Consider the following 20635-nt stretch of genomic DNA (forward strand, 5'->3'; position numbering starts at 1 on the left):
CCCCCTGGTGGAGAACCGAGGCAGCGGACATGAAAACAGCCACAGCAGCAACTTGGGCTCTTAACGAGTCATAAAATGAATGAACTATAACTTTAAAACAGCTATGAAATGCTATTTAAACCTGCTGCAGATTACAGGAAGTAAAACCGAAACCGGATTTTTGGTATTTTATTTATTTTTATTGAAAAAGTGCCGCCTCTCGCCTGGAACGTAGCTGGAGGGGAACCAGCAACCCTCCCGACCCCGGATGGATGGATGGATGGATGGATGGATGGATGGATGGATGGATGGATGAAAATAAAGCAGCAGCAAGCAGGAGAACAAACAGGCTGGAACTTTTATTGTATTAAATTTAATATAAATTATGTTTCCAGGTCGCCTTACATTATCCTTGATTAAAATAATTATTTTATGTTTTGAAAGAAGAAATTATATTTACTCAAGCACCAAATTAGCTTTACATGTGGAACACAGAGAAAAATATTAAAATCTTTTCTATAGTTTTCACTTTAATAAAAACTGACTCAGCATTTAATTTAATTATAGTTTCAGTTCACAGCAAATAAGAAGAACTTCAACATCAAACTTAAACATGAAGTGAAGAATCAAATATATCAGCATAAGCAGCCATATTTCATGATATCTTCCAGTTTGATTCTAGTAGTTAAACTGAATTTAATAAAATTCAGTTTATATTGCCTATTATTTATTAAAGGAAGGATGTGGTGACAGTGGGGAGAAATGATTCCTTAACAAGATGAGACCAGAACCAGAACCAGGATGATCGACCCGTTAAACAGATTAACTGAACTGAACCAGGATCACTTTCTGAACAATAACAGGGATCCGCTCAGACTCAGATTTAATGTGAAACCAGTTTGCCATAATGTAAAAACCCTTTTGAAGCTCAGAGCCATAAAGCCGTAAACTTATTATTCTGCCAATAAATACAAAATATAACAAAAATCTGCAGGAACATTTTGTGTTTTACATCCACCTGCAACAAACACTTTACCCTAACAAAAACAGATCATATTTAAAATCATGTTAATCTTTGTTAGTTTTTATTAAACACAGAAACATAGATATGCAAACACAGCTACTTTAAGAGTTTTGTTTCTTATGTTTAACTAATTTATTAAACATAAGAAAATTTATACATTTAGTTTCTGTTTCGATGTGAAGCTTGACTGAGTGTTGCGTTTAAAGACTAAAGGGAAAATTTGCTGCTCTTCGTTTAAAAACTTTATCCAGCCTCTGAAAAAGGTTATTAAGTGCTAAAGTTAATAAAATAAAACCACAACATATTTTGTGGTTTTTATAAAAAAAAAATTAAAAATCTATGTTGTTTGTTTCTGTTAATAAATAAAAATATTTAATTATAAATTAGACTTTACGGCAACCCGCGATTTTATTTGATGTAAACACTCAGAGGGTAAACAGGAAATCAAAACCTCCCTCTTTCTCTGGTTTAGTTCAGATGAGAGGCGGTGGCTGGAGGTGAGTAAACATTCCTACGGTCCGTGAACGCGTCACGCAGCCCGTTTAAACGCTGCGGCTCCGTTTCCTCCGCTCAGTGAGAGCCGCGGCAGCAAGCTGCAGTCCGCCGGGAGGTGAGTACTCTGAGCTGTTACTATGACCTTTATCAGGCTCACATTTCACCAAAGTTAGTTAAACATCTCAGCTGAAGCTAAAACATCTCAGCTGAATCGTTTCCCGCCGCGAAAACTGGCTGGCTCAGTTTTATTACGACAGTAAGATTTAGTTTTAAACAAATAAAAGGATATACTTTACGCATTGTAAAGCATTAGTTCATGTTTTTCTTAAACACGAACCATTTCTGTGAAATAGTTATCTACATTTCTGTTCTTGGGCTATAAACCAGATGCTTTCCTCCGTTATTTGGTACAAAGTTTTGTCTTTGTTCTCAAACCTGAATAGAGATGAAGTTGTTGTTTAGCCACCAGATAAACAGTTTCCTTCGGTAGGCGTCTATAAAACATAAAAAGTCTCTTTCAAAGTGTCTGGTAGGTTTTGTGAGCTCAGGCTGAAAGAGGCTAAAATGACTGGAAAGCAGCAGAGGAAGAGCAAGCATGAGGCGACAGTGGAGACAACAAACCTCAATTTAACCAGAAGAAATGTAAAACAAACCCTCATAAATACACAATAAAATTTCTTTATAGAGCACCAATGAAATGTACAGCATAAATAACAATATATGTAGCATTTATAAGATTTTATTGATTCCTGACACAGGAGTCATTTCTATAGAAAGATAAACAAACTATAAAGGAAATCGATGCTTTAACTTATTTTAATTTTCTTCCACATCCAGATCATGAATGTTCTTAAAGGGCCGGTTGTTGCAGAATGTATTAATAAAACCCACTAAAATATTTTTTTAAAAGTTTCTGCATTCAATATGTACTTCTTTAAACTCATGGTTGTTTCACTGATTTGTGTGGAGCTAATTTAGAAATATTTGCGGGAAATTTTGCAGGAAATTTTGCAGTATTTGCGTTCATGTAAGACGATAACTTGACAACCAGTAAAGTGGAAACAGAGGAGTAGAAGTAAGAAATATCGCCGCCTGCAGGTGGGAGTTAGCATCACAGTTTTGTCTATTTGTGCAGAAAATTTGCAATAATATCACAATTATGCAGTAGCGTAAAAAAGTGCAGGGATCACGAAATAACTAAAAACTGGAGGGATTACAAACACGCGCAAAATGTTTTAAAATATTCTGTTAATGTGGAAAAACACAATTTTGGAAATGCTGTTTCTGTTAAATAAGAAAAAAAATTAAAATCACATGTTCGCTTCAAGTTTATTGAAGCGATACGTTATTAAAAACCTGCAGCTCTTCATCTTGCTCCACTTCCTGTCGTCGTCTTCTTCGTTTCCTCCAGTAGTAACATCCTGCTGTTCATCAACTGATCCGAAAAAGTTTCTATTGGAGCCAAAACCAAAAAACAAGAAAATGTTTCAAAACTGGTGAGTTTCCATGAAGCGGTGTTAGAATCTGACACTGTAAGGCAACCAGTCCCACCCTCCGGCCGCTGAACCGATTCAAACCACGGCAGGAATCAGAATCTGTTCAGAGACGGTTTTAAACCGCTGAGCGTTTGTCAGTAGGCAGTATCTTCTGATCTCCGTCCTAGAAAACTTTTCTCCTAATCTGTAGTTAAAGCTCAATTACTGCTGCCATGTTTAAGAGAACAGCAGCTGGTTCTGGTTCTGGTCGGGTGGATCAGAAGTGTTCTGACTGTGTGGGTGGAGGTGAGCGGTGCTGGTTCTGGTCGGGTCTGCGGTCTAGTCAAAGGCCTCTCAGAGAACAAAGGTCCTGGCTGAGTTCTGATGGATCGGCGTTCAGATGACGGGTCTGAAGGTCGCGGCTCGCCATGCCGCCGCGACCTTCGTCTGATCTCAGGTCGACTCGGAGGGGGGTGACCTTCCTCATCCTCCTCTTCCTCACCTCCATGGCTCTTCACAGGAGGAAAAGAAAACGATAAAAAGAGAGAGAGAAATATTTTCTCCTGATGCTCAGAACCTGAAACTGATTTAAGATCAAAGATCCATTTATTGATCCTCCTTTAATCCATAGGATTAGGATTATTCCTGTTATTTTCAGACAGAATCTGTCCGTCCATCCATCCATCCATCCATCCATCCATCCATCCATCCATCCTCTATTTTAAGGTTTGATATTCATATTTTTAAATCTGCTCTAATATAGAGTGAAAACTTCCATCACAGTAAAACTTTCAGGAAGTAAACCTCTGAGTGGCACCAGAACCAGCGCGATGGTCCAGTTGGTCCAACAGAACCAGTAGAACCCGTCCTGTGGTTGTTGCGCAGGTGTTTTTCCAGCTCAGCGTGTCGTGTTGCTCCGGGTTGAATCCCCTCCTGCAGAGAGCGGCGCTTTGCGGCAGACGGATTAAAGCGGCAGCAGAAACGTCCAGACTCTGGACGTTCTGGATGAGCCGGAGGAACATCTGGCTGCTGCTGTAATCTCATCAGTTCAAACGTTTCTAAACGCTCCAGACTTCAACCTGAAGTTCAGCTGATGAGCAGGAACCATAAAATCTCAGATTAAAATCCCTCAATATGCTTCAGCTTCACTGGGAAGATGATTAATTCATCCAGAGTTTTTACTAAAAGGTAGAGAAGCAGCGAGAATAAACGGCAGATTAAAGATGTTTGATTAGTTTCACGGCCTTCTTCCTGCAGAGGTCAGAGGTCAGGTGTAGATGTTCAGACTCCTTGCAGTCAGTCTCCAGGATGAACTGAGACGGTTTTTCTTTCTGTACATTTTTCAGCCTTTGCACCGATTGGCTGTTCACCTCTTGTCCATATCAACGATTCTGTGCAAAATTCCTGAATCGCTTCATTTCTTCTCTTAAAACAGCAAAACGTTTTTTAAATCTTTGAAAGCCAGAGTCAGGATCGACTTTTTACTCATTTTCTGACGACCACAGGAGAATTTCATTGTGCTAAGCTCCTTAACTCTGACCTCTAACTCGGCTAAAAAGCTCCTAAAGTTTCCGGAGGGAGAACGGCGCTATGATGAATAAAAAGGTTTTCCAGATGAACTGCAGAGAACAGAATCCGGTCGCTGTCCGTCTGTCAGAAGTTATAAAAACACTGAAATTTAACGTTAAAATCTGTGAAAATACGAAATGAAACATTTAAACTGATTATAGGAGGAACAGGAGAGGAGGCGGCGCTGAGGAATGCCCAGCAGGCAGAGCGGGAAGAAATCCACCAAACCTGAGATAATATCTGTAACTGTGAGCAGTTATCATTTATATGAACTTACATCCATTCCTTATTAATAAAAATATATTTATTATTTTATTATTAATAAAAATAAATATATATTTTTATAACAAACCAGCAGTGCACCAAAATTATAAACATGGAGATACTGTAGATTCAAAAATTACAAATATTAGATCATTGTTTGTTTGTTTTTAAAAAATCAACTAAATTCAGAAAAATTACTTAGAAAATGAATTAAATATTCCCAGTATGTCTACATGAGGAATAAAATAAAGGTTTTATCATAAAACTAATAAATATCTAACCTCCATTATGTTAAACACTGATAAGTTAATAAATTATATAGAAAATCTTCTAAATATTCTCAGATGCTCGCGTCTGCCTGAGGAATAAAATACTTTTATGTCCATGTTTGAAATGATTTTCAATGAGAAATTAATTTTTATATTAACCAAAAGTTTAAAAATTCAAGAGAAAAATCCAAAATTTAGAAACAAAAGTAAAGTTTGTTTGATTCATCTGCACCGACTGTAGGCAGAAAATAAAGTTTTGTTTTGTTTTAATAAACTAAATTCTGTGAGAAGATTTTAATATTTAATGTTTTTGGTTCATTTTGTTTCTTTTCTGTAAAGTTGATCTCTGGCTGAAACTGCATCAAACCCACGGAGAAGGAAAACGCTCAGACAGGAAGTGTGGTTGGTGTTTAGTGCCGTGAACTCCGGAAGTTTGACTCCGCCCACTCAAACGCATCAACAGGTCGCAGCGACGCTGCAGCAGCAGCTCCATGCGACGCTGCTGCAGCAGCTCCATGCGACGCTGCAGCAGCTCCATGCGACGCTGCAGCAGCTGTTTTAGTGGATCTCAGTTTAGTCATGTTGATGTTCGTCACCGTTCCTGTGAACCTGTCCGGTTCTGTCCGGTTCCGTACGGTTCTGCTCTGTTGTGTTTTCCTGGCTCACATCTGTTTTTGGTTTTGGTTTTCCGGCTCGTTATTTCTGGTCTCTTTGACCAACTAATGATTATTAATCTGTTGTCGATGACGATGATCCTGCTGATCGGTTTCTATGCAGCTCCCCTGGACTCTGGTGCCCTTAAATAAAATCTAATGCAACAAATTGCTGGAATACTTTAGTTTTGTCAAAATGTTTTTTAGGTGATGCGAAGACAAATGGTTCATATTCAAATCTCAATACATTCACAGTCAAATTAATTTAAAACATTTTGTTCTCGTCATAAAAATGTGAAGAATTCAAACTTTAAACATTTACCATCAAAATTTCTTGCAAAAATTTCTAAAGTAGCTCCACAAAAAATATTGATTTTAATTGCAAAAAAAATCCTAAATTTAAAGAAGTTATAGAAAACGAACGACTATTTTTAGAATATTTTAACAGTTTATTAATTAGACCAAATGGAAATGAGTTTAGGATTAATGTCGGAGCTTCAGGCCCGGTTCTGGTTCTGAGTTTAAGCTGCTAAAAGCCGACTGGACCAGCTCCAGGTCCTGGAACCAGTTCTGGTCAGAGCGTTGGTTCCTCATCTGCGTTTAGGATTTCATCTCTATTAATAGAGATGACACACACACACACACACACACACACACACGCACAAGCGCGCGCTTGCGCAGCTATCTTTGCGGGGACTTTCCATTGACTTCCATTCATTCCTACAGCCTAACCTTTACCCTGACCTTTACCCTGACCCTACCCACTACATACCTAACCCTACCCAAAACTCAACTCACACCGTAGTCCTAAATCTGACCCCTGACCCAAAAACAGTGTTTCCCCTTGTGGGGACCAGGCTTCAGTCCCCACAGCGTAGTATGTTTCAGGAAAATGGTTCCCACAAGGTATAAGAAACAAACGCACACACACGGTCTTCTAAATCCAGCAGTGACTTGGGTGTCACTGGGACAGAACCAGGTCCAGTACTCACTGGGAGCCGGTCAGATTGTGTCGGCTCCTCTGAGGTTCTGGTTCTGATCAAACCGTGGGTTCTGCCTCTGAGCGTTGAAAGATTTCACCAGTCTGTGTTTTTCTGGGTCTTTGACTGAATTTGTTTCTGACGGATTTTGTGGTTTCATGATGAAATGTTTCTCTTCCTCTGCAGGTCGTTTGATACGAGGACGGAAAAACTTTAAAAACGCTCACTTCCTGTCGCCGACCTGCGCCCGCTGCCAGCCGCCTGCTGAGAGACGGCGACACGCTGTAGCACGCACTGCGAGGAAACCTGGAAAACTCCTGATTTAACCTGGAAACATCCTGATTTAACCTGGAAACATCCTGATTTTTCCTGGAGGAGCCATCATCAGACATGTCTCCTTTCCTGCGGATCGGCTTCTCCAACTTTGAGATCGATCCCAGCTTGGCGTACTATGAAGAGGTGCTGAACCCGTACTGCGCCGTCTACATGAAGGAGGCCGTGGACACAGGTCAGTGGCTCCTGGTTGCTACGGCAACTGTAATTTTTTCCATAACGACTAAAGTGGATCTGAAACTCCTTCCAGCCTACTTCATGCTGTCAGACGGGCTCTGCTCAGGAATCTGTTAGTTTTACAATAAAGAGTTTAACTAGTTAAAAGTCTTTATCAGTGTTTCATTTCATTCTGGAGTCATTTTGGCCTGCAGAAGAAGAAGAAAGGCGTAGTTCAAGTCACAGGAGGAAATAATTATTTTTAATAATGTAACGACACGTCGCATTAACATCAGGGTTTTCAACTGTTGATCAGGAAGGACCCATAAAGTTTCTCTACAATAACTATTGTCAGTATTTTTGCTCAGATTCTAAATAGAAATTTTGTAATTTCCTGTTAATGTGCAGGAAATGACATCATGTTCAGATTCATCATTTCAGTTATTTTATGGGTTTCATGTGAGAATCAGGAGGAAAATCAGCTGATCGCTGACTGAACATGGTTCTGGATTTTATGAGCATTATTGGGAAATATGATGTCATCGAGGGCAGAGTTAAAAATGGCTGCCTTGATGATGTCATCGAAGGCAGAGTTAAAAATGGCTGCCTTCTGTAGGAAACGTTTCTGTTCAGGAAGGGAAATAAATTTACCTTTTTTTACTTTTTAATCATTTTCAAACAGTTTTCCGTTTTATGTTCATATTAAAAAAGTAAAGAATCCAACAGGACATCCAGTTATTAATGTGTTGTCATGGTAACGGTGTCGCTGGTACTGATCAGGTCCGATAAAGCTTAATTTCTCTGTATTTCAGTATTTTTGACCTTCATCATACTTTCTGTCATATGTGGGCTGTTTGCTTACTAGCAATCATGTATGAAGATGATAAATACAGAAGTAAAACCGAGGCGCTACGTTCAGTGTTCTGGTTGACAGAAAACTCGTCGTTTCAGACGGAACCGGTTCTGACTCAGAAGAAACAGGAGGGCAAACGACAGGAAGTCAGCGTTTTCTGAGCGTCACCTTTTCGTTTTTAGCAGATCACACAGGAACTGGCTCACATGTCACTCTGACAACATGTTGGCTCATCTGGCTGCACAGAACCAGAACCGGACGGGTTCTGGGCCAAGAAACGGCTCCGATGTTCAGCTGCAGGCGAAGTGGAAACTTTGATAGTTTAATGGGTTTTACTGGAAACATTTTGGCTAATTAGTCTGGAAATAACTGAACTAGTTTCAGTGCAACAAGTAGATTTGTTTTGGACTTTACAGTCCGATTAATCACAATTAATTGATTGGAATAATTAACTAATTTAGCTATTAACTAATAATTAACTGGAGTAAACAGACTCAAAAAATCTATTTGCTAAAAGATCATAAAAAAACTCAGATCAGTAATAAAACAAAAATATAAAATAAATACATAAAAATTAGGCTGATGTTTCATTTAAGCCTTTTTTACACCATGTTAGAAATAACTGAGTATTTCTGGATTCACAGATTAATACCTGGATAGAAAACGTTGCAGAAACTGCAAAATCTTAAATCCAAAGTGTATACATGTTTTAGCTGGATTATGGCTCTGAGTTTGTTTTCTCAGTTAATCAATGACTAAACTAGATGAATATCGATTGATCAGATTAATCGTTTCAGCTCTAGACGTTAGTTTCTCTGTGTGGAAGTTTAATTTAATAAAAAGTCCCAAAGGTAAAGTAAGGAAATTTTATTTATATATCGCATTTTCAGCAACAAGGCAATTCAAAATGCTTTACATGAATTAGAGGAAATACAAACAAAATAAAAGAAAAACAAAAAGTACTCCATAGTTTATAAACTAACAGAAACGTAAAAGTGTAAAACTGCATGTTGGTTCCCCGTGTTTAATAAGTAGTCTGTAGGAAACTAGTGACTGGTTCTCCTGGTTTTATTAAACTAAGGAGTTTCTTTAGGTCTTGTTCCGATATTAAAAGTTTAAAGCTAAATCTAAGTTAATGAGTAACGATCAAATTATGCTACAGCAATAATCTAAAAAACAAAAACATGAAACTCAAAGAATCAAATCAGAGCCTGTTTACTGTGTGGAAGTGAAACTGAAGCCGTGCAGGTTGGTGCTGGTTCCCCTGAGACGACCCTGAGCCAGGGTGTGTGTGTGTGCGTGGGTGTGTGTGTGTGTGTGTGTGCAGAGAAGGGACAGGTGTACAAGCAGAAGAAACCCACCATGTACCCGCCGTGGAGCTCCACGTTCGACGCCCACGTCCACCGCGGCCGCATCATGCACGTCATGGTGAAGGACCGGACGGCCGAGCTGCGGTCCGAGGCCACCGTGGCGCTGGACTCCCTGGCCACGCGCTGCAAGAAGGAGAACGGCAAGCTGGAGATCTGGGTGGGTGGAGCAGAACCGCACCGGGTCGGACCGGACCGGACCGCTCAGAGGACACTCAGAACGTCGATTAATGTTTTGATTGATTGATTAAAGCGACAGGTCCAGAGGGCCACAGAGATTGAGCCTTAAAGGGCCGGTACCATCTAAAATGGGCTTTGAGCTTTGCATCATGCTCTGTTCTCCCTCATCATAAACAAACCTGAGAAATCCTTTAGTCTCCATGGCAACCATTCAGCTGCTAAACATCTGGGTGGACCTAGCCCCGCCTCCGAGACGCAGCTTCTCCCCCACTCAGCTCCTTCAGACTAGCCAGCAGCAATTAGCAATCAGCTGCTGAGCTCATTATAGGAGCTGCTGCTCAGAGCAACGCTGGTAAAAACGTTAAAGGGTTAATGGAGGAGCCATGTGACTTCCTGGAGGCGGAGCTTCAGAAAGAGCAGGAGTTCTTAAAGAGACAGAGGCCCAATTTCAAGAGGTTAAATCAGCAAAATTTAATTTCAGTCATATTTGACATATAAAGAATATTTATAAGAACTTAATGTAACATACGTTAACAAGAAGTATGAATGCAGAGAAAATTTTAACAGTTTTTTAACTGGTATTTTTTATCAAAGCACTCTGCTACAACCGGCCCTTTAAGAACATTAATGACCCAAATGTGACCAAAATGAGGATTAATTTAAAGGGAAATGACGTAATTAAGCTGATAAAGCTTCAGGTTTTCGTTTATTTAATGGTTGAAGGAGAATTTATTTCAGTTATAATTTAGCCCAATGAAACCTGGAAACTAAAAAGAAGAAAAATCAGAGAAATGTAAACTTTTCTTCAGATGAGTCTCAGAAACATTTTCTTATTGAAAGTTAAAATGAGTTTTTTCTATTTTTGTGGGGAGTTTTTATCTCCTGCTGAGATCAGAGATTTTCTGCCAACCGTTTCCTTCCCAAACAAACACAAACTGTAATTAAAATCCTCCAGGCTGTTTGTTCTGCCGGAGCCGGGTCTGTTCCCAGCACCATGTCACCCAGGCCTCCTCCAGATGGAAGGTTTTATTTGTGCTGGTTTTGTGTTTCAGCTGGAGATGAAGCCGCAGGGCCGCATGCTGATGGAGGCCCGGTATTACCTGGAGAAGAGCGGTGAGTCTCCAAAAACAGCAAAACTAAAACTTTACCCGATACCATCAATAACTCTACCAGCAGATATCTTCACTCATACAATATTTACTAAACAGAATAATTGTTTAATAAACAGAAATATAGATTCAAAACTTTAAATTGTTGTTTTTTGTTAAATGAAATTCATCCAGTTTGCTGATTATTTTATAAACTAGAAAAGCAGCAAAAACAGAATCCAGGTTAGAGTACAAAAACACTTCCTGGTTTAATCCAGCGGCGTATGAAGGTCACTGTAGATACAAAAAAAGTTACTTTCTGCCAAAAAATTCAGAATTTTTCAAATTAATATCAGAAATGTTCCAGAAAAAAATTCTGAGTTTCAAAAGATGAAAATACTCGACTTTTCCTTGAAAGATTTTTGTCCCAAAATATTTTTCGGTGGAAATATTTGATTTTTTAAACTTAGAAATTTCCTAGTTTTTTTTTTTAGAAAATTTCTAAGATTAATCTCAAAACCATAGGGGTCACGGGGTCGTGTCCTGGTGTGTTTATACCCGAGGGGTCACGGGGTCGTGTCCTGGTGTGTTTAGACCCTAGGGGTCACGGTGTCGTGTCCTGGTGTATTTAGACCCGAGGGGTCACGGGATCGTGTCCTGGTGTGTTTAGACCCAAGGGGTCACGGGATCATGTCCTGGTGTGTTTAGACCCTAGGGGTCACGGGGTCGTGTCCTGGTGTGTTTTAGACGCTGCGGGTCTGGCCGGCGCCGACCCGGACTCGGAGTGCGGCAGAGACGGCCTGTTCACCCTGCATCAGCGGCGCGGCGCCATCAAGCAAGCCAAAATTCACCTGGTGAAGTGTCACGAGTTCAGCGCCACCTTCTTCCCTCAGCCCACCTTCTGCTCCGTCTGCAAGGAGTTCGTCTGGTAAGAACCGGCCGGAACCAGCCCGACTGGACCGACCAGGACCCGGACCGGTTCCTGACTCAGCTTTCTTTCTGTTCTACAGGGGTCTGAACAAGCAGGGCTACCAGTGCAGACGTGAGTCTCCGTGTTTCCCATGATGCATCAGGAGACGGCCGTCCTGCGGCGGTGACCTCCATGTCTCTGTCCCTCTTGTCTCTGTGTGTCTCCCAGAATGCAACGCTGCCATCCACAAGAAATGCATCGACAAGGTCATTGCCAAATGCACCGGGTCGGCGGTGAACAGCAAGGAGACCATGGTGAGTTAATACAGGTTCTGATTCTGGTTCTGGTTCTTTTTCTGGTTTCTGGCCGTTTGAGTCAAGCTGCACTCTGGTTCTTGTTCTGCAGATACATAAGGAGCGCTTCAAGATCGACATGCCGCACCGCTTCAAGGTGTACAACTACAAGAGCCCCACCTTCTGCCAGCACTGCGGCACCCTGCTGTGGGGGCTGGCCAAGCAGGGGCTGAAATGTGAGGGTGAGACGCCGCCTGCACCGCATGTACACAGCTCAACATGGCCGCCACGCCTCGATTAGCGTCAGGATGGCTAAACATGGCCGCCACGCCTCGATTAGCGTCAGGACGGCTAAACATGGCCGCCACGCCTCGATTAGCATCAGACTGGCTAAATATTCAAATCTTCCCACTGATTCTCAGCTGGATTCACGTCTGGACTTTGACTAGGCCATTCTCTGGCTGTATTTTCCTCCTGCTCCTTCCCTTCTTCACCGTCCGCTCCGGCCTAATTCCCTGTTCCTTTATTTCTTTGTTCCATGAAATCGTACCAGCTGTAGTTAATTCGGTCACAGATGTTCCTCCGTAGGCGGGCCAGTCGATTTGACTGTTCCCAGTTAGTATCTCAGACTGGGAATCTTCTGCTGCTGTAGATTTTAACAGGTTTTGGACATTAGTTGTTTGAACTGAATCAGATTCAGGAACACAAAATGTTTCCCACGACGAACCAGATGATGTTTTAGATGCTTTATGTAACATAAGAGGCTTATTTTCCAAACCCATAAAGATAATTTCATGTGCAGCAGGAGGAATTATCATGATTTAGGTCTCGGCGTTGCATCATGTGCAGCTGCTGCTCATTTCTCATCAGAAATATGATCCAGCAGCTGAAAACTCCCGTGTACAGACAAAAATCATCCATAAAACGCCTCATTTCTCTAAAAGTGTGAATCAAATGCATCATTTAAACACTTTAAGACAAATTTAGTTTCCAGAGATTTCAGCATTATGATTGATTGTAATCTGAAACAGAATCCAAACGTAATTGTTACAGATGTGATTGCAGGTTTTATTTTTTCTGTTTTATGTGCAGAGTGCAGCATGAACGTTCACCATAAATGCCAGAAGAAGGTGGCGAACCTCTGCGGCGTCAACCAGAAGCTGATGGCTGAAGCTCTGGCCGTCATCGGGAGCCAGCAGCAGGTCGGGACATCTGCAGATGTTTCTACGTTCTGCCAGGAAAACTAAAACGGTCTCTGATCTAGAGAAGTCAAGATGAAGGCATAAATATTACAACTCCATGATGTTATAAATTCAGACATCTCTAAGAGAAAAACCCTTAAATGTTTAGAGAAAATGAATATTTTCCAGAATGTGAGAGGATCCAGAAAAAGATCCCAGTTCTACATTTAAAACATTTCCTGAATTCACCACCGGACTCTTTTAGCTCTTCTGCTGTTTTTATTCACAAATTTCTGACTAAATGTGAAATATTCTAGTTTTAATCATGAAAAATGTTTTCTTTTTTTCTTCTACACATGCAATTAATCTAGCAATTTTGTTTTTGGTGGAAATTTGTTCCTCCAAAGTCATTTTATTTTCCTTCTGAAACTCCATCAAACTCAGCAGTTTTCTTGTCCGATACCAATTTTTGCTGTAGTTTAAGGTTCTAACCAGCATTTTTACTGAAAATGTACAGTTGCATTTTTTATTACAACAGAAGCAGCAGAATCTACCCGACTCCTACGAGAAGGGAACGCCTCACACGGCTGCAAAATCGTCTCATAATGAGTCAGATTTCCTGGTAATAGAAACAGTTTCATGAGTCATGATTCTGTGTACTGATAAAAGTTTCTTCAGAAACTGAATTGTTTATTTTTACACTTCTTTAAATTTAATCATTGTACATAAAAAATCAGTTCATTTAGCTGTAAAATAAATCTCTTCTACCGGCCAGATTCTTTCCTGAACATCTCAGAATTAAGATTTACTCTATGAAGCAAATTAATTATTATTCGCCAATTATTTAATTTGGAACAAACAGTAACTCTCCACAATATTTCTGCTAGAAAATTGCAAATGTTCTCCAAACATTTTTATGTTGTAAATTTACAGTCAATTATTAACAGCAATGATTTGGGTTATTCAGCCTGACATATTTTTCTCTGTTATTTATTCATTCAGTATCAAATATCTGATTAGCAAGCTAACTAGCTCCAAACTGAATATTTAGCTCTAGAGCTAGCAAAATATTAATTAGCTCTGAAGTAGCTAAATATTTAATTTACAATAAAATATTTGTAGTTTGTAAACTACAAATATGTAAACTAAATTTTTTGTTTACAAACTAAATATTTAGTTAGCAAGTTAAGTTGGAATGTAAATACTTAGACTAAGCTAGCGCAAAGCTAAATATTTAGCTAATATGCTAATTCACTTGCTGATACTGGTTACTTTTTTAATGACAAAGTTTGTCTGAGGATTTTTAGAAAAGTTTAGTTTCCAAAAATGTTTCACCAGTAATTTAAAAGTAAAACAAAATCATTTTTAAGGATAATAATTGTCTAATTTATTTATCTGTTGGGTTTTATTTTCCCTCTGAAGGCGAGAAGTACTAAAGACGGTGACATCATGGGTCGAGAAGGTCCGGTGGGCATTGGCCAGCCGGGCGTAGTGCGGGTGCCGTCCGGGTTGGTACCGGGTCTGCCCGTCACACAGGCGCCTGCTAGCAAAGGTACGCTGCTGCTGACATCATCACCTCCCCATTGCGCTAGCTAACGTCTCACCGGAGGTTTCCGTTCGCCAGCAGATCCAATGGGCGTTTTGTGGGAGGGGCCGACCGACGTGAGCAGGCCGGCCCTGGAGGCGGCCCCAGAGGAGCCGCTGTACGCCGTCCCAAAGAAGGACCATCAGCCGAAGTTCAACATCGACGACTTCGTCCTGCACAAGATGCTGGGCAAAGGAAGCTTCGGAAAGGTGCGGCGCCATTGGCTTCAGCTGCTCTGTCACACTTTGACTCATTCACACTTCAGCCAGGCTTGTGGTCAGGCTTGTTTCCACGGAAACTTGTCACCTGGTTAGCAGGTGGAGGCGGATCCGTCCAGAGTTGTGCAGAACCACCTCAGACCCCGTCTTCCTGTGGTTCCAGGTGTTTCTGGCCGAGCTGAAGAGGAGCGGGAAGTTTTTTGCTGTGAAGGCTCTGAAGAAGGACGTGGTGCTGATGGACGACGATGTGGAGTGTACGCTGGTGGAGAGGAGGGTTCTGTCCCTGGCCTGGGAGAACCCGTTTCTCACACACCTGTACTGCACCTTCCAGACCAAGGTGATGACCACAGACAGGGCTCCTGTCAGAGCGAGGCCCTGCCGGTTCTGACTGGTGCAAACAGCAAAACCAGCTGCAAACACAGGAAACACGAGCTACAGGTGTCAAAGCTGCAAAAACAACAGGAAGTATGAAAGCTGCAATTCCCTCCTCAAGGTGAAAGTCCTCCAGGCCACCAGGGGGAGTCAGGAGTAAATTATATCTCCTATGTAAAAATGCAGCTGAAAAAAAACTGTTTTGAAAAAGACATGAAGTTCTTCCTCCAAGTCCTCGCTGAGCGTCTGGTCCCAGTTTGTTGGTCGACTCCTCCTGGTGGCCTGGAGGACTTCTGTTCTGTGGAGCGAGTTTCACTCTTACTGTTGTTTTTGTTAGAATTGCAGCATTTTTCCCTTTGCTCCCATTTCCTGTGGCTGCAGCCTTTTGTTTATTTATTACAGAATTTTTTATTTGTTTTTAAATTGATTTTATTATTTTCTTTTAATTTCCCAATAAAGTGTTTGAATTAAATGTAGAATTTAATTGTAGATTTTGGTTCTTTTCCTGCAGTTCCAGTATGTTTTCTTTGCAGTGTCTGGTTGTTTGTATCTTGTTTGGATCTGAAATATAAAAGGGTCAGACATGAAGAGAGACGGTCTGATCTTTGATGTGGTTCCAGTTCTGAACTGGAAATATCATCTCAAGGTTCTTTACAGAACCGATTCCAATCTGAATTATCAGGCTGTAGTGAATGGAAGCAGCTGAAAGTCTCATAATCCCTTCATGTTGAACTGCACTACAGTAAAGTCTCAGTCTGTAGTTTATCTCCTGCCTGATATTAGAAATGTTATTAAACAGTCAGCTGCAGTCCAGCTGTTTCGCCTTCATGTGGCTCAGAGTTTCTCATGACTCCATTTTGTTTTTCTCCAGGAGAACCTCTTCTTTGTGATGGAGTATCTGAACGGAGGAGATCTCATGTTCCACATCCAGACCTGCCACAAGTTCGACCTGCACAGAGCCACGTAGGTCTTCCTGCTAACGCAGCCAGCAGCCCACCGAGCTGGGAAAAGTATTTACACCCTGGGAAATGTCTGCAGTCACAATTCAGTGTTCCAGATCGACAAACATTAGTATCTGAATAAAAACAAAATGGATTTCAGTGCTGAAAAGTAATCACCCTCTTCAGTTTTATCAAACTGAGGTTTTGGTTCTGGTTCCGACTCGGTTTAGGGGATGATTACTTTTTCTTTTTCTGTTAATAAATTAAAATATAATTTTAAAACAGGCATTTTTATTCCCTAGGTTTGATGATATCATCATTAATATTTACCAGTATAGGCCAAAAGTCCATGATGGCGCGTTAGCTTCGCTGCTGTTCTCAGCATGAAAACGTTTTTGGTTTTAGTTACAAAACATTTTAAATTGCCGTGGATACGCCACCAGACGTTTCTGTCATGCACCTTAACTTACAGAGCAGTAAAAGACTTAACTTCCAGCTCTGATTAAAGCTGAACAGAAGTTTGTTTTTAAAAAGAAACTGAAAAACTTTTAGGAGCAACTTACTGGAATGGTTAATTATTGTATATTTTATAAGTTTAACAACAGTTTTATTAACTGTATTAAATTTTTATTGCTACTTATGTTAAATCTGTCATATCTGAATGGTTTCTGCTGTAAGATGTGTGTTTTTAGTGGTGGAGCCCAGAAACGATGAAATCTCATTCTGTTGAATTAATCTGATCTGTTTTTGTCCTGCAGGTTCTACGCAGCCGAGATCGTCTGCGGCCTCCAGTTCCTGCACTCCAAGGGAATCATCTACAGGTGGGGTTGTGCTGCGGCATCGTGCTGCGGCGTCGTGCTGCGGCATCATGCTGCGGCATCGTGCTGCGGCATCGTGCTGCAGCGCCGGTTGAGTTTTGGACAGCAGGCTGACTCTGCGCTTCTCCCCTGCAGAGACCTGAAGCTGGACAACGTCCTGCTGGACTCGGACGGACACATAAAGATCGCCGACTTCGGGATGTGTAAGGAGAACATGCAGGACGACCTGCAGACCTCCACCTTCTGCGGAACGCCGGACTACATCGCCCCGGAGGTGAGCGGCCGCGGGTTTGGGTCGGAGGTTCTGGTTGGTGTGTGAGGCTGATGCTTGTTGCCGTGCCGACAGATCCTGCTGGGCCAGAAGTACAACAGCTCGGTGGACTGGTGGTCCTTCGGGGTTCTGCTCTACGAGATGCTGATCGGTCAGTCGCCGTTCCACGGCCGCGACGAGGAGGAGCTCTTCCAGTCCATCCGGACCGACTCGCCCGTCTATCCCAGCTGGCTCACCAAGATGGCCAAAGACATTCTGGTCAAGGTGAGACTCAGACCACCGGAACCAGTCCAGTCTGTCTAAGAGAACATGCTAAACTCTGATTAACGTCTTCAGCCTCTTCTTTCCTGCTTTTCCTCTGTTTCAGTCCAGATCCACCTTCCTGGAGCTGAAATCAGATTTTCTCCCAAACTTTTATTTACAGTACAATTTTCTACAGAAATTGAACCAAACTGTGTTTCTAAAACTAAACATCCAGCTGTGTTTATCTTACCTGTATTAAAAAATACTGAATTCTGTTGGAAGACCTGCTGATACAGGAAGCATCTGATGAAATTCCTGTTCCGACACAGGGAACGTCTAATTAAACCTTTTCCAATGAAGAATAATTAGACTTTCTGGCTCTGTTGGTAAATCTGTCCCGTCGTCATGGCGACTAGCAGCGAGTAAAGGTTTTGTCTGACCTGGTTTTCTTCAGCTGTTTGTCCGGGAGCCAGAGGAACGACTGGGAGTGAAGGGAAGCATCCGGCAGCACGTCTTCTTCAGCAGCATGGACTGGAGCGCCCTGGAGCAGCGGCAGGTGGCGCCGCCCTTCAGGCCCACGCTGGTAAGTTAAAGAGGAGCTCCAGGTATTTGGAGGTATTATTTATTATATTATGGAGGGAATATTCAGGTTTAATGGGAGTTATTTTATCTGAACTATAGTTCATTTTGGCTTTTGAGTAATGTTTCTACTGAGAATTTTGATACATTTATCAAATTGTCAAATACTTGATATCATTTATGTTGCTACAGAAACAAAAATATCTTCAGAAACTTCATATATAAAATAATCAGCTTTCATCTGAAACCCTGAACATGAATATGGTCAAACATTTAAACTAAAAAGTGTGACCTCAGAGCAGAGCCTTGAGGTACTCCTGTGTTCATATAGCAACAGATGGTTGTAGTTTGGTTTCTGCTGAAAAACAGAAAAGTTTAATGATGAAAGAGGAGGACCTGCCCTCTCCTCCAATGACCGCTGGATGGATGGATGTCCATGTCTTCACTCAGACCAGTTGGTGATGCAAACAGGAAACCAGTTTTACCATCTAAGAAAATGTTTCCCTCCATTTTCTCAGACGTCACCAAGCGACTGCAGCAACTTTGACAAAGAGTTCATCAACGAGAAGCCGAAGCTGTCATGTGCCGACCGGACGCTCATCAACAGCGTGGACCAGACCATGTTCAGGAACTTCTCCTTCGTCAACCCAGGGATGAACCGCATCGCCGCCCGCTGACCCAAAACACAAAGGGTCGGCCCACATCGCCGCCCGCTGACCCAAAACACCAAGGGCTGGCCCACATCGCCGCCCGCTGACCCAAAACACAAAGGGTCGGCCCACATCGCCGCCCGCTGACCCAAAACACCAACACTTACTGAAACGGAGTCAAACTAAATCTCCAGACTGTGAATGGAGATTTACCCCAGTGGGGTTGAAGAACCCGTCAGCCCCACTGGGACTGGACTGTGGAACCAGGCAGGTCCGGTTTGTTCTGAGGTTCCTGCCGACTGCTAACTGTGATCCTCCTGAGACCCAAATCCATTTTCTCCTCATTAGAACTGTTTATGGACTTATAATGAATCTCAATGCATTTCTTTTCCAGACCGCCTCAGAACCCTGAAGGCTTTAATTTCTCATTTATTCATGGATTTCATGTTATCCTTGGGGAGAGCGGTCTGTTCATTTGAACTGATGTTCCTCCAGCTGCATCACATCCTTCTCTGAATCCAGGTGTGTTGAAGCACAGACACATCTAAAGTAGCAGGACTGATTTAGAAGAGGCGTCTACATCAATGTTCCAGACAATTTACATGAAAACAAATTTTTCTAATTTAACACAAGACGTTCAAAAGTGAGTAAATTAGTGGGACTTGAAAAACTTTTAATCGAGTTACAGCACAGTTTGTAATTAATCACATTTAATTACACACGTATCTACCAAATATGCAACATTATTATTTCAAAAGCAGTTTTTGCTGCTAATTTATTGAATAAATAGACATATAACCTCAATAACAAATATATTGTTTGTAATCTCTTAGGTTATTAAACCATCAGCTTTCAAATGATTCATGGAACTAATTAAAAAAATAATTCTGTAGGAATGCAGACGCTGACATTATTGGGGACGTCTGAGCTGCTGCTACATGTTTAGCATGGAAATGCTACTTAAGGCTTAAAAAGCTTCGCCGATAGGCTAACTCCTTTTAGCACTATTTGAACACAACAATAGTCTTTTCCAGCGTCCCATCATGTCGGCTTGAAACAGAAATTAACCGCCAGTGGGCCGAGAGAAGCGGCTTTGTCGTTAGCGAATGTCGCTTGTGCGTCAGATTTACGGACGTACCAGAAACGCGCGGTCGCCGGAACCTTCGTATGAAAAGCAAAATGCGGCTAACATATTTAACGCGTTAAAATCCGTCATTAATGATCGACAATAACGCGTTAAAGTCCCGAGCCTAAACTGAAAACAATAATCGGTCTGATATTCAGCTGCTGTTAGCGGCCGCAACTATATTTCTATTTATTCGGTTAGCATTAGCTAACAGAGTAACTCTGGATTAGCATTAATCTAGTAACAAGACAACTCTCCTTCAGCTGGTTTACTGGACCATATGGATCACATTGGACCGCAGTTACGGGAAATAAATACCTCTAAAAGTAAAATAAGAGCCTGAATATGGTGCTGATGACTGAGGTTAAGACAGTTTATTCCTCCGTTTGTATATGTTCATGAAACATGTCAGACTTTTCTCCTCTGGGTCTCAGGAGGATTTCTGTTTCCTCATAATGTGTAAATAAAACTTATATGTGATGAATTTGGCTTGAGATAAACTTGGATGTAAATAAGTGAGTTGTACTGTAGTCATGTGGATGGTTTCACTCCAGATCCTGTACATTAATATTAATAAAGTAAGTTTGTTTTTAAATGTTTGAGTGAACTCTGAGCATCACCGCATGTTTCTGCCTGTCCGCCTCTTTTCATGAAAACAGGAAGTAGGAAGATCATTTCCTACACAATAATAGAAACGAATGCTGAAGCTGAACGTCTGACCGGATCCATCAGGTGTTGACTGTCTTTACTGAACAGAATCTGG

At 41.4% G+C, this 20635-nt stretch overlaps 1 protein-coding gene across 5 annotated transcripts; it reads left to right on the forward strand.

Annotated features, from left to right (window-relative positions):
• The first annotated feature begins 1511 nt into the window (after positions 1-1511).
• prkcq (protein kinase C, theta) lies at positions 1512-20479 on the forward strand. 5 transcript variants are annotated; one of them, XM_032588918.1, is made up of 19 exons: positions 1512-1613; positions 6895-7216; positions 9378-9577; positions 10650-10710; positions 11433-11613; positions 11696-11727; positions 11824-11909; positions 12001-12130; positions 12981-13090; positions 14492-14621; positions 14694-14863; positions 15036-15209; positions 16116-16207; positions 16944-17006; positions 17139-17277; positions 17350-17538; positions 17972-18100; positions 18615-18758; positions 18839-20479. In XM_032588918.1, the coding sequence occupies exons 2-19, from the start codon at positions 7099-7101 to the stop codon at positions 18851-18853; spliced, it is 2163 nt and encodes a 720-aa protein (XP_032444809.1). In that variant the 5' UTR covers positions 1512-1613; positions 6895-7098; the 3' UTR covers positions 18854-20479. The 5 variants fall into 5 exon arrangements, with proteins under 5 accessions (XP_032444809.1, XP_032444804.1, XP_032444810.1 ...); XM_032588913.1 differs by having other exon boundaries at positions 18615-20479; XM_032588919.1 differs by having other exon boundaries at positions 14697-14863; positions 18615-20479.
• Positions 20480-20635: the final 156 nt, after the last annotated feature.

The sequence above is a fragment of the Xiphophorus hellerii genome, chromosome 17 (assembly GCF_003331165.1).
Source record: "Xiphophorus hellerii strain 12219 chromosome 17, Xiphophorus_hellerii-4.1, whole genome shotgun sequence".
Taxonomy (NCBI): Eukaryota; Metazoa; Chordata; class Actinopteri; order Cyprinodontiformes; family Poeciliidae; genus Xiphophorus; species Xiphophorus hellerii.

Bases quoted from the DNA above. Each gene is read 5' to 3' on its own strand.
- prkcq (XM_032588913.1), top strand. From the start codon at position 7,099: ATGTCTCCTTTCCTGCGGATCGGCTTCTCCAACTTTGAGATCGATCCC. The intron at 17,007-17,138 runs GTGGGGTTGTGC...TCTCCCCTGCAG, and splicing joins TCCAAGGGAATCATCTACAG to AGACCTGAAGCTGGACAACG. The intron at 18,101-18,614 runs GTAAGTTAAAGA...CCATTTTCTCAG, and splicing joins CGCCCTTCAGGCCCACGCTG to ACGTCACCAAGCGACTGCAG.